Consider the following 13,265-nt stretch of genomic DNA (forward strand, 5'->3'; position numbering starts at 1 on the left):
CTCTCATCCTCCAGCAGGCTGTCCAGGACATGCTGCGGGGCAGGTGCTGGTTTCCTGAAGAGAACAGAAGCAGGTGGCACCTCCTGAGGCCTCAGGTCAGCGCTGGCACTGGCCACTTACGCTGCACCCAAGGCAGCCTGGATCCAAGGGTTTGGGGAACTAGACTCCTGTTGTAGCTGCAGGAGGTGTGGATACACAGAGGGAAAGAGAACCAGGCCCATTTCTGCAATCAGACTGTCCTATCCCTGGCTAAGCTGAGAGCCGGCCAGGGCCCTGCCCTTCCAGTCCACCCCGACACCATCTCCCTGATTGTGCCCAGAGGTCACAGGGGCTATTTTGATGAGAACTTGAATCTAGAAACTGGTGCACAAATTCTCTGCACCCAAACCACTCGAATACCACTCTGTGGACATGCACACTCACGACCACTCTGTGGACATGCACACTCACGGTCACACATGCTAACACATTCAAACACCCTCACACAAGTTCACACCCCCACATACTCACACACCACAGTCACACCTGCACACATGGTCACATGCTCACAGACACTCACATATACCCACACTCATACACCGGCACTTATGCATGCCTACACATGTTCACATGCATGCACTCATACACACACACGCTTTCACAAGCTCAAGTACACTCACACAAATTCCCTGTGCCCATGCCCTCACACACATGTACTCATACCTGCTCACATTCACTCCTACAATCACACATTCTGTGCTCTGCCATGGGAAAGCGGGGGACCGACTACCTGGCCCCTCTCCGCCAACGTCAGACAAGTTCAGCTGGAAGAAGTCAGGCCGCCTCCTCCAGGTAACTCTCAGTCTTCCCCCATCCTGAGCAGGAAGAGGGTGGAGGCTGATGGGGACCCCTGTGGACTAGGTCCTGGCTCTGACACTCACAGTGGGACCCCAGCAGGCCACTGGCCCCTCCAGGCCTAGTCTCCCCTCTGAACATTGAGGGAAGGAGCCGATGCCCGTAGGGGCCCTGCTCCCAGGAGCCCATGCTCCCAGCAGCAGCTTCCTGGGGCCCTGGGTGGTCAGGCCGGATGGGTGAGGCTGCAGAGCCGGGAGGGACTTGAGAACTTCCCAGAGGCGGCAGCTCACAGCAGAAGATTTCCAAGCCCCACACGAATAGCAAGGCTTTCACACAAACATGTGTGAACTCAGGAGGGGCAGCCGGAGAGCAGAGGCAGCGGGGAGCAGGCAGCAGTGGGCAAGGCGGCGGTGACGGCCGGGTGAGTACTCCTGCCCTTCTAGGAGCAAGGCCCAGGCCAGTCCCTGGGGCAAGACAGGGGACATGGGGTGTGACAGGGGACCTGGGACGAATTGGGGACTTGGGGCGAGACAGGGACCTGGGGCGAGACAGGGACCTGGGGCGAGACACGGGAGGTGTGAGACAGGGGAGGTGGGGTGAGACAGGGGACCTGGAACGAGACAGGGACCTGGGGCAAGATAGGGGACCTGGGATGAGACAGGGGACCTGGGACGAGACAGGGACCTGGGGTGAGACAGGGGACCTGGGGCGAGACAGGGGACCTGGGGTGTGACAGGGGACCTGGGACGAGACAGGGACCTGGGACGAGACAGGGGACCTGAGGCAAGACAGGGGAGGTGGGGTGTGACAGGGGACCTGGGACGAGACAGGGACCTGGGGCGAGTCGGGGGACCTGAGATGTGACAGGGGAGGTGGGGTGTGACAGGGGACCTGGGATGAGACAGGGACCTGGGGCAAGATAGGGGACCTGGGACGAGACAGGGGACCTGGGGCGAGACAGGGGACCTGGGGTGTGACAGGGGACCTGGGGTGTGACAGGGGACCTGGGATGAGACAGGGACCTGGGGCAAGATAGGGGACCTGGGACGAGACCGGGAACCTGGGGTGAGACAAGGGACTTGGGACGAGACAGGGAACCTGGGACGAGATAGGAGACATGAGGTGTGACGGAGGACCCGGGGCAGTGGCATGCCAAACGCCAGGCAAGTAGAGAGAAGGAGACCACTGAGCAGAGACGGTGGTGACCCTGGTCTTTCCCCACCCGGCACTAAGTGGGCAGGACAGCTCCCAGGCCTCTGAATTCCTGGCCTCCCTTTGATGGGGACCCTCAGCTCAGGACCACGGCCAGGTGTTGGGCTAAAGAAAGGGCATGGGTCTTCTCTCCTCAAAGCCAGTCACTGAGAAGACTCGGGTATCGCGAGACCTTGGGCCCCCAACCGTCATCTCAGGGAACCGGAATCCTCCTCTCAGCTTTCACCACTCTCCCCCACCCTCCCCGTCCTTTCCTCACCCTCTCCCTCCTTACCCCAACCCCCACTCCTCCCCTCAGGCAGGCTGAAAGGTGATTCCAACCCTGTCCCTCCCTTCTCCAAGGAAAGAGAAGGACCTGGCAGATCCTGAGCTGGCAAGGGGCTTAGGGGCAAATATTATCTCGCCTCTCTTTTACAGATGAGGAAACAGAGGCCCAGCAAGGGGAAGGGGCTGTCCTCCAGGCTCTTGATGCAGAGCAGGCAGCAGAGCATAGTGGAAACCTTCAGAGGGGCCAGGCAGTAGGGGTGGGGGGAGGCCTGCCCTCCTCCAACACGTGTGTGCATCTGACAGCATCATCTCTGGGACAGCAGAGCAGGCCTGACCCGTCCTGAATGGGCTGGGATTGGAGAAGCCCAGTAGCTTCCTGCCAGCCTGACACCACAGGCTCAGAGTTAGAGAGAAGGGACCAATTTATACCCGTTTGACACAGAGGTGGGGCCAGGAGGCCGCACGGTGTGGGGTGGGGTGGGAGTAGATGGGGCATCCTTGGAAGACTCAAGCACCTCCCACCAACATCACAGTCACCCACTTGACAGATGGGGAAACTGAGACCCAAAGAGGTTAGGTAACTTGCCCCAGGGCCTGCAGCTGATAGAGCAGGCAGAAGGATAGACTGGATTCTTCCCCCTGGGGCCTGAGATCTCAGCCACTCGGCAAATCTACCCCCTCCCAGATGTGCAGCGCCCCCCCTTCCAGATGTGCTCTTTGCCTTTCATCACGAGCCTCTCTCCTCCAGCTGGTAACACCTCCCCTTCCCAGCTGCTGTCACTGTGAATGAACAAAACTGCTTCTGGCGCCTCGTGAGTAAAGTCGATGCTCAGAGACACTCACAAGTCCAGGCAGCTGAGAGGTGGAGTTGGCCCAGTCAGAGGTGGTGGGTCCATGAATCAGCGTAGGACCAGGGCACCTTGGCTCTGGGGACGGAAGCCAGTGGAGTCAGTGTCCTCGGGCTCTCTGTGCAGCTCTGTGTCCCAACAGTGTGGCCCCCACATCGGAGGGGCCTCAGGGAACTGGGAAAGAGCAGGAGGTAGAGTGAGAAGACCTAGGTTTACATTCCAGCTCCATCCCTTATCTTGACCATGTGACCCTGGGCAGGTCACCTTGCTTATGTTTAAAACAACAGGTAATAAGCCCCCTCTCCGGAGTTATTTGTGTCTTTGCCTGCCCATGAAGGTCCTGGAGAGAAGCCCGCAGGGAGAGGACAGTTCACCTCACCCCAGGTTCCACAGGAGCAGGGCTTGAGCACCAAAAGGGATTTTTAGGGACCCATTTTACAGATGGAGAAACTGAGGCTCACAAAGAATAATTCACTGGACGGTGATTATTATCACTTAACATCTCTGAGCTCAATTTCTTCATTGGCAAAATGGTAATAGTACCTACTTCATACGGATGTTATCAGCAACAGAGACTAGAAGCACTGGTTGCCCCCTACATGCCAGGCACTGTGCTGGGTGCGAGGCAGGCACTGTTTCTTTAAAACTCACAGCAACTATGTGAGATCGAAACTGGGATGGTCACTGTGCTCTTCTAGCTGCTCTCACATGAGGCAAACAGCCCCGATTTGGTCACTGGAGGGTCTGATCTGTTAGGTCACAAGGAGGTTTGGCGCACCAGGATTCTCAGCCCAGCACACGGCAGGTGAGAAGAGGACCTGGAGGACCCCCCCACTCGCTTTCCCACCAGCTTCCCCTCCCCCCAGCTAGTTGACTGCAGTTTCTCCAGGGCCAGATGACAGAGGGAGGATTTGAAGGGACAGGGGAACTAGCTGCTGCTCTTGCAAGCACCCACCGCCCTCCTTTGAGGCTGGCAGTATTTGAGCTGGTTTCTCTGCAGAGGTGTTTTACCAGGTCTCTGGATGTGCCCCCTCATCACTGGGGGGGGGGGCGTGGTTCTCTCTCCTGTGTATCTCTCCCCAAAACCTCTCCCTCAACTCAGAATCACAGGAGGTCCAAAATGCAGGACTGCATATCAATTTCTCCAAGTGTCCATAAAGCCAGCCCCTTCCTTTTGTCTCAAGGTGAACAGAAAAACTTCCCTTCCCCTGTATTTAGACTCAGATCACTCTAAATAATCTCTCCAAAATCCACTCTCAGTCTCCATTCCCAGCCATATAGGCAAAGGTGGCAAAGTCACCCAGGAGGTTCACGACCACCTGCTTTTTGACAAGTTCTACCGGGTCATCTGTGGCACAGCTCACTCCAGTATCTGAACTCAGCTGAAACTTTTGTTTTAACATCTCTGACAATTATGTCCAATTTCAAGGCCCATGGCCTGGGCCATTTGACTGCACAATTTCTGACCCTCAGTTTGGTGATGGCTTAGTCACTAAGTTGTGTCTGACTCTTGCGACACCATGGACTGTAGCTCGCCAGGCTCCTCTGTCCATGGGATTATCCAGGCAAGAATACTGAAGTGGGTTGCCATGCCCTCCTCCAAGGGATCTTCCGGACAAAGAGATTGAACCTGGGTCTCCTGCATTGCAGGTGGATTCTTACTGACTGAGCCACCAGGGAAGCCCTGGCCCTCAGTTTACTGGCCTGCAAAATGGGCTGATTAACACTGACCTCAGGGGCTGTTATAAGGGTCCTTGGTTCCCATACACATGAGGACTCCATAAACTGCAGAAGGCTGTGCTACTGCTGCTGCTGCTACTAAGTCACTTCCGTCGTGTCCAACTCTGTGCGACTCCATAGATGGCAGCCCACCAGGCTCCGCCATCCCTGGGATTCTCCAGGCAAGAATACTGGAGTGGGTTGCCATTTCCTTCTCCAATGCATGAAAATGAAAAGTGAAAGTGAAGTCGCTCAGTCGTGTTCAACTTTTAGCGATCCCATGGACTGAAGCCTACCAGGCTCCTCTACCCATGGGATTTTCCAGGCAAGAGTACTGGAATGGGGTGCCATTGCCTTCTCTGAGAAGGCTGTGCAGCCCCTCATATTATGCCTTGTTGATGTTTGGGTATTTCCTGTGTCCCAGGCGGCCATTCCCCTGGTGGGTATCTGGTAAGCTCCTGGATACAGGGGATCATGTCTTTGAATCTTTTCCACCTGCCTGTCCCTGACACACGTGCATCAGGGTTTACAGCAAGGTGACTGATTCATTCACATTCATTCACAAGGAAAATAGAGTCTCTTTTTGGGTGGCACATACTTAGGGGCATGGGCCAGGTGGCCCCTGGAACCCAACAGAACGGTGGTCCCTGGCCTGATGTGCTGATGGCAGCTTCAGAGGGGTGAGTAGAGAGAGATTTCAAGTCTCAGGAGCTCTGTGACACTTTCATTGCCTCTTAACCCGCGACATCAGCTGAGAGCCTATTTTTGTAGGTGTTTTCTTTTCATCTAACGGGGAGTGAGGTCTCAGTTTAAGCAGGTTTCTCACCACCCACCTTGGGAGAGATGTCGTTAATTACACTTGTGCTCCCTTCTGAGGCCGCTCTGGCCCCCCTCGGAGAGCCCAGGAAGGGTGTAGGTCATGGTGCTGTTTCTTGGGACCCCAGAGAGTGTTCAGATACGCTCCAAATTGCCATGGGTCTCAGGCACGGTTTTCACCTACGTTGAAAGTGTTAGTCACTCGGTTGTGTCCGACTGTTTGCGACCCCATGGAATGTAGCCCGCCAGGCTCCTCTGTCCATGGAATTCTCCAGGCGAAAATACTGGAGTGGGTTGCCATTCCCTTCTCCAGGGGATCTTGCTGAGTCAGGGGTCAAACCCGGGTCTCCCGTGTTGCAGGAGGGTTCTTTACCATCTGAGCCACCAGTGAGCCTTGTCCCTGATGAAATGACAACTCTACAGGCAAAGCAGCACTGAGTTAAATGTGTTCCACCTAAAGGTTTTGTCCTTTTATTCTAAAATTATGCCCTTCCTCCCTCTCTGGTGCTAAATATCCTTTCCAGGTGATGGTGAGAACGTGAGTGATTTCTTTAAATGAACTTGCATGAGGAAGTAGAAAGTTGGCAAACTCAGGCCCCATTGATTGGTAATTCACTCCTCTGTGGACTCCAAGTATTTTATTTATTTTTTATTAATTTATATTGGAGTATAGTTGTATATTTTAAATTAACTTTTATTCCAAGCATTTTAGAACTAGTATTCCAAAGAGTGGAGTACAGGATTGATCCCCTACTCTGACAAAGGCAGGACTTGAACGCAGGAGTGAATGCCTCCCATCAATACAACAGTCCTTCTACCAGGAGACCAGAGTCCAGACCTACCCCAGTTCTTCAATACTGAGGTGCTGTGTGACCATGGGAGACACAGTCACCCTCTCTGAACCTCTAGTTCCTCATCTCTGTGCTGTGCTTCGTCACTGTCATGTCCAACTCTTTGAGACCCATTGGACTGAAGCCCACCAGGATCCCCTGGCCATGGGGTTTTTCAGGCAAGAATACTGGAGTAGTTGCTATTTCCTTCTCCAGGGGATCTTCCCCACACAGGATTGAACCCGTGTCCCCTGTGTCTCCTGTATTGCAGGAAGATTCTTTAACTGCTGAACCATCAGGGAAGCATCTCTAAGCAGAGCTAACCATCCATGCTTTCTCTTCCTTAGAATGAGATGAGGACTTAAACGTTCATTATTCACACCTCAAGAAGCAAAGACTCCTGGGGCAGGAGGGGATTTCTTCAGCCCAGATCCTCCATCTCCCAGCATCTCACTCTGGTCCCATGTGCTTGGACTGCCAGACCAGGGACTCTTTCACATCCTCAGCAGTCGCCTACTCTTCTCGAATACGTCTGGTGAAGAGGGAAAAGGCCAGTAGGCAGGGAAAGAAAAAGATGGAAGATGAGAGAAAGAGAAAAGGGAAGGAACATTGGTAGGGAGGTGAGAGCAGAATAGCCGCCTCTGAGGACCCGAGTTTCAGGTCTGTGTCCTCCCTGAAGACACGAATGAGCTCACAACCAATGAGGTGGAATCAGTTCCCACCTCCACCAGCACCCTGTCCTAGCAGAGCCCTGCTCTATGTTGCTAGAGTCTGAAGACAGGACGTTCTTTTTTTTAAAAACTTTTTATTCTGTATTGGGGTATAGCTGATTAACTAACAGTATTGTGATAGTTTCAGGTGCTCAGCAAAGGGACTCAGCCATACATATACAAGTATCCCTCCTTCCCAAACTCTCCTCCCTTCCGGGTTGCCACACAATGCTGAGCAGAGTTCTCTGTGCTATATAGTAGGTCCTTGTTGGTTATCCATTTTAAATACAGCAGTGTGCACCTGTCCATCCCAAGGGACATGCCTTATTAATTCTTCTTCCTACTCCCAGCCCTGAGCTTGGTGCTCAGTCAATGCTGTCATCATCTGTTGGGCTGAATTACAAGCTTCTCTTGCTCCTCCCACCAGACACAAGGCTCCTTGAGGGCATGGACCTTGTGCCTGACCCCTAGTCATGGTTAGACTCTGAAGGATGGCTTTTCTCAAGGTTGTGTGTTATTTTAGTTCACACCAAACCCTACGAGATTATCTCTCAGTGTTATTATCCCCACTTTACAGATAAGGAAACTGAGGCTGGGGCAGGTGGCCATCTTGCCTCCAGGTTTCCCGATACCCAGAGGGGCCAGGATTCAAGTCCCAGCTTCTATCTGCAAAGTCATGTGCTGAACCAATTAATGCCAATGAGAAGGATGCCTGTTCTTCATTTCATTGTATAATCTTGTAGGTTCATCCCTCTGTTGGTCCATCTACTGACAGTTGGGTGGTTTTCCCCAAAGCATTTGCTCAGGCCAGCTATGCATAAAGTTTCCATAATCCATGCGTGGCTTGTCTAGGATAATGGTGATTGCTTAGGTGGCCAAGAGGAAGGCTCCCACAGCAGGAAATCACCCAAGGGGATAATTTACACAAGCTCATTAGCCCTGGGCTAAGGGACAGGAAGTGGTGGGTGAGCTCCAGTCCCCTGTACAGAGATGCTCAGCTCTGGCTTGCATTAGCTGTGTGTCCTTGAGTAAGTCACTTGCCCTCTCTGGGCAAAGGAGGCAATTTAAATGCATGTTCCTCCTAAAGGTCCTTTCCATGTAATAATAGCAGAGATGGAGAATGTGGTTTCTAGGGTCAAAAAGACTGGGTCAAACCTTGGCCTTGCTTCACCTTGACCTCTGACATCCCTTTACTTCCCTGAGGGAAGCTTCCCTTCTTCACTGAGCAGAGATTTTGGTGCCAGCCTCTGGGGACTGCAGTGAACAGGGGTAGAAAGGCAGGTTGTTGATAAACTGATAATCTCTTATGCAAATATGTAACCATCATCACTATCATTATTATTTCTGGAGCCTCAGTCTCCCAGGCTCTCTGAGCACGATGTCCACGGCTCCCTCCAGCAATGGGGTGTTTGTCGTCATCCCACCCAGCAACGCCAGCGGCCTCCGCTCGCCCCCCGCCATCCTGCCCACCTCCCTGTGCCAGCCTCCAGGGATCATGCAGTACGAGGAGCCGCCGCTGGGGGCGCAGACACCACGCGTCACCCAGCCACCAGACCTGCGGCCCGGGGAGACATTCCTGACCGGAGAGCCCAAGGCCTTGGGGGTAAGAACAACCTCTCTGACCACCTGGGGCATAGGTGCTGGGCAAGGACGGAGCACTCATGCACCTTGCAGATACTGTGCTACACTTAGTCGCTCAGTCGTGTCTGACTCTTTGCGACCCTATGGACTGCAGCTTGCCAGGCTCCTCTGTCCATGGGGATTCTCCAGTCAAGAATACTGGAGTGGGTTGCCATGCCCTCTTCCAGGGGATCTTCCCAATCTAGGGATCAAACCCAGGTCTCCTGCATTGCAGGTGGATTCTTTACTGTCTCAGCCACCAGGGCAGCAATTGGTAGATGCTTAGTGAGGACTTCAGGATGCAGCCATGCACCAGGCAGACAAGGACCATTCTGCAGAGCTGACAGAGAGTAAACCAGTGAACAAATGACTAAGATAACTCCAAATAAGGCAGTGAGGTTAAAAAATGACCATGGGGGAGGGGCAACACTAGCAAAGATGGACAGAGAGTTCTGTCTGGGGAGATGACATTGTAGCTAATAATCTAGATGCTGGGCTGAAGCCAGCCAAGTGAGGGGACAGAGACTGGCTCATCAGGTAGAGGAAACAGCAAGTGCAGAGGCCCTGAGGTGGCTTGTTCAAAGACAAAATAGAAGGTGGGCATGGCTGGAAGGTAATAAGCAGAGGAAGGAGGGAGATGAGATGAAGCTGAAGTGGTAGCCAGGGCTAGCTCTTGGCTCCTGCAGAGCTGACAGTCCAACCTCAGATGGCCTTGAGATATTGATCTCTTGGAGGGACAGTAAATAGACAGATAGATAGATACACATATTTATCTATATATTACATGCGGAGTGTCTTCAGCCTGTCCCTTGGCCTCAGTTTGTCCTAGTGGAAGATGAAAACATAGTTTAATTGATGATGGTGGTGATGACCACAATGATGACAACTCTCATTTACTGAGTGCCCCCGAGAGTTGTGCACACTGGGCCAAGGAATTTGCACTCATTGTCTCCTTAGGGTCTTATCACCACTTGTGAGACAGGGATCATAGTTCCCAATGGACAGATTAGAGAGCTTAGGCTCATCAACGCTAAGTCGCTGGCCCAAGGCTCGGGCTTGAATATGCTGGAACTTAGGAGCCTAAAGGCTACACCAGCTCCACTGGGGCAGGAATGGACTAGAAGCAGTGGACAAAGATGGTGGATCCATTGCTGGAGACTGGAAATCTCAGACCAGACTCTGAGAAACAATGACCCCCAAAGGGCTTTGCTGAGACAAATGCAAATTGCTGAAAAATATAAAAAGGAGAAGCTACATATAGGTTCTAGGGAGTGTCAGCCAGGGAGAATACTGGCTTTGGAGTTAGTTGGTTTTCCACTTCCTAGCTGGGAGACCTCGCACAAATTACTGAATATCTCTGAACCTCATTTTCCTCAACTTCCTCCTTTCTGAAATCAGGATAATAATTTTAGGATACCTACCTCATCACATTAGGGTTAAAAGAGATAATGTCTGTAAAACACCCAGCACATCACTTAGTGCAGACCAGCATTTGGTAAGTGGCAGCCGGTGTCTTACGAGGAGTAACTGGAGTAGCAGTGTTGATCCAGTAGCAGGGGAAGGACCGGAGGAGGAGAGCAGCCTTGGCAGCTGGGACGTGATGCCCCATAAAGGGCACAAAGAAGATGGAAGACATGTGACTGAAGAGAGAAGGAAAGAGAGGATTCCAGGGGTCACGCCTTTAAATGTACAAATGCTTGGCTCTTGTGTTAGGAAGACATACATATATATAGCACATGATCCTAAGATAGATTCTACAGCCTGAACTGCCCATATATGGACCACAGTGAGCACCTCATCACTAAGGGAGTCCATTTAGAAGTCAGGAGATGGATAGGGTTCCTGGATTAGGATCTTCCCTTGTAGCTCCGTCGGTGAAGAATATGCCTGTAATGCAGGAGACCCAGGTTTGATTCCTGGGTTGGGAAGATCCCCTGGAGAAGGAAATGGCAACCCACTCCAGTATTCTTGCCTGGAGAATTCCATGGACAGAGGAGCCTGGCGGGCTATAGTACATGGGGTCACAAGAGTTGGATACGACTTAGTGACTGAACCACCACCACCACCTGGATTAGACAGAGGCTGAATTCAGCAGCCGTCAATGTCCCTTTCCACTCAGATTCAGTTGTTACCAGAACCATTCGGAAAACAGGGACTTCCCTGGTGGTCCAGTGGTTAAGAATCTGCCTTGAAAGGCAAGTGGACAAGGGATCAATTCCTGGTCGGGGAAGTAAGATCCCACAGCCTGCCTGCCACAATGACTGAGGCTTGTGCGCTTTGCAGCCTGCATGCTCCAACTACAGAATCCATGCTGCGTGATGAAGGATCCTGCATGCCTCAACCAAGACTCAAAGCAGCCAAATAAATAAATACTTTAAAACAAACAAAAAAACAGGAAAAAAAAACAAACAACCCACTTAGAAAGAAACGTGGCAGCATGAACCAGAAGCCCACATTGCTCTCATCCTTGGGAAAACCATCCCGCTTCTGAGAATGAATCAGTGGGGTGCTGGGAAACCACTCCTTTAATTAATTGATTAATCAATATAAAACCTAAGTCCTGAGTCCAGCTGGTAGGCAGCAGCTCCTGCACGTGACTGGGATGCACCAATGACACTCCAATGAGAAAAACACCCAAGGAGATATTTGCGCAGGCTGCAGGGGCACAAGGAAGGAAGCGGTGAGGCAGTCAGCGCAGGGAATGATGAGCCATTGACACGAGGGCTAAGAAACCAAGTAGCAACACAGTATGCTTGAGACCTGGTCAGAACAAAAGGCAAACCCGTGGAGACATGGAAACAGAAGGGTGGGTCCTGAAAGCTGTGGGGAACTGGCTTTCCATCTTAAAATACCGTGTCTTTCACAGTTGTTATAATGATGTCTCCTTAAAAGAAGGGAATCTGAGTTGATTTCCGAGTTGCTGAAGGTTCAAAGCGGGACTGCAGGGCCCTGCACGCTCTCCTCTGCGGCCGGCAGGGGGCGGTGTGGAGCCCGCCGCGCCCGCCTGGCTGAGCCGCCGTCCGCTCCCCGCAGACCGTCCAGATTCTCATCGGCCTTATCCACCTGGGCTTTGGCGGCGTGCTGCTCATGGTCCGCCGCGGCCATGTGGGGATGCTCTTCATCGAAGGCGGCGTCCCCTTCTGGGGAGGAGCCTGCGTGAGTGCCTGGGCCATCTGGGCGGGGGGCTGTGCCCAGGCTCACCCTCCACCACATTCTCCTGGGCACAGCTGCTCCTGGGTGGGGGCCTGAGCCTAAATCTAACTCTCAACCACAAATCCTAATCATGACCTGACTGAGACCCCACTCCCGTGTGTGAAAAGCTCCCAGAATAGAGCTTAGCCTGCTCCCCCCAAAAGAGGATGGAATGAAGGAGATGAAGGCAGGGGCTAAGGACACTAAACACCTGTAGTTACCCGGCTTCCTTCCTTCAAACTTCAAAGTGTTTTGATTGTTTATTTGCTAAGCGTCCATCTTCCCAAATTAGAATAGAAGCCTCATGAGGGCAGAGATCTTGTCTGTCTTATTCAACTCTGCTAGGATCTTGCCACATGCCTGCTGCTCAGGAAATGTCAGATGAGTGAATGCCTGAAGGAGCAATGCCTTCCCTATCGATGACACAATGTCAATGAAAACATTCATCTTGCAAGCCATGGCCCTAGTTCCCCGGACAGGGGCCCCTAGTAACCATGGGACACCCTCACAGAGCGATCCCAAGTGCCTGGCCAGGAGGCCAAGAAGGTGGCATCCAGGAGGCTGCTGGCCTCTCCCTGATACCCATGGCCTTGACAATGCCAGGCATGGTGTGCCCTGCCCAGTGTCCTGGCTGAAGCCTCACTAGGATACCCACTTCCCCACACAGTTCATCATCTCGGGGTCCCTCTCAGTGGCAGCCGAGAAGAACCACACCAGTTGCCTGGTAAGTCTGAATGGGAGACCGGGGGTGAGGGTGGGGCCACAGTCAAGCTCCACTCTGCTCTGCCTCCAAAGATGCTCCTTCAGCAAGCACTCCATAGGGGGCTGCTGGAGGCCAGGCATGGGACAACACCCAGACAGCCAGACACAGTCCCTGCCCTACCTACAGAAGAGACGAAACCAAGACGCACTTTCAGAATACCCTAAGAGGCAGAAAGTGAGGGTCCACAGATGAAGTGCTCATGGCCCAGAGAAAGGGATGAGGCAAAAAGCCCTCCTGAACAGGAGATGGCTGAGCTGGGCCTTGGTGGGCATGTAGGATTGAGAAATCCTGAAGGAAGAGCATGAGGATGCAAGGAGGGACTGTGGGCAGGGTCACCGTGGAAACTATGTGTGACTCCACTTGACCAGGGCAAAAGTCTTGGAAGGGAAGTACAGAGAAGTTAGAGATGCACTGGGTCGACATCTCAGACAGCTCCATGCCTTCTGCGGGTGAT

The 13,265-nt window shown here is 52.8% G+C and overlaps 1 protein-coding gene across 1 annotated transcript in view; it reads left to right on the forward strand.

Moving 5' to 3' along the window:
* The first annotated feature begins 8,614 nt into the window (after positions 1–8,614).
* The window catches only part of MS4A15 (membrane-spanning 4-domains, subfamily A, member 15), an 8,239-nt gene continuing 3,588 nt past the window's right edge, over positions 8,615–13,265 (forward strand). The window contains exons 1-3 of the mRNA XM_010844718.1: positions 8,615–8,839; positions 11,890–12,012; positions 12,716–12,772. Of these exons, the coding sequence (XP_010843020.1) occupies positions 8,615–8,839; positions 11,890–12,012; positions 12,716–12,772 (405 nt within the window). The remainder of the gene's footprint in view (positions 8,840–11,889; positions 12,013–12,715; positions 12,773–13,265) is intronic.

The sequence above is a fragment of the Bison bison genome, unplaced genomic scaffold (assembly GCF_000754665.1).
Source record: "Bison bison bison isolate TAMUID 2011002044 unplaced genomic scaffold, Bison_UMD1.0 scf7180017864205, whole genome shotgun sequence".
In the NCBI taxonomy this organism is placed as follows: Eukaryota; Metazoa; Chordata; class Mammalia; order Artiodactyla; family Bovidae; genus Bison; species Bison bison.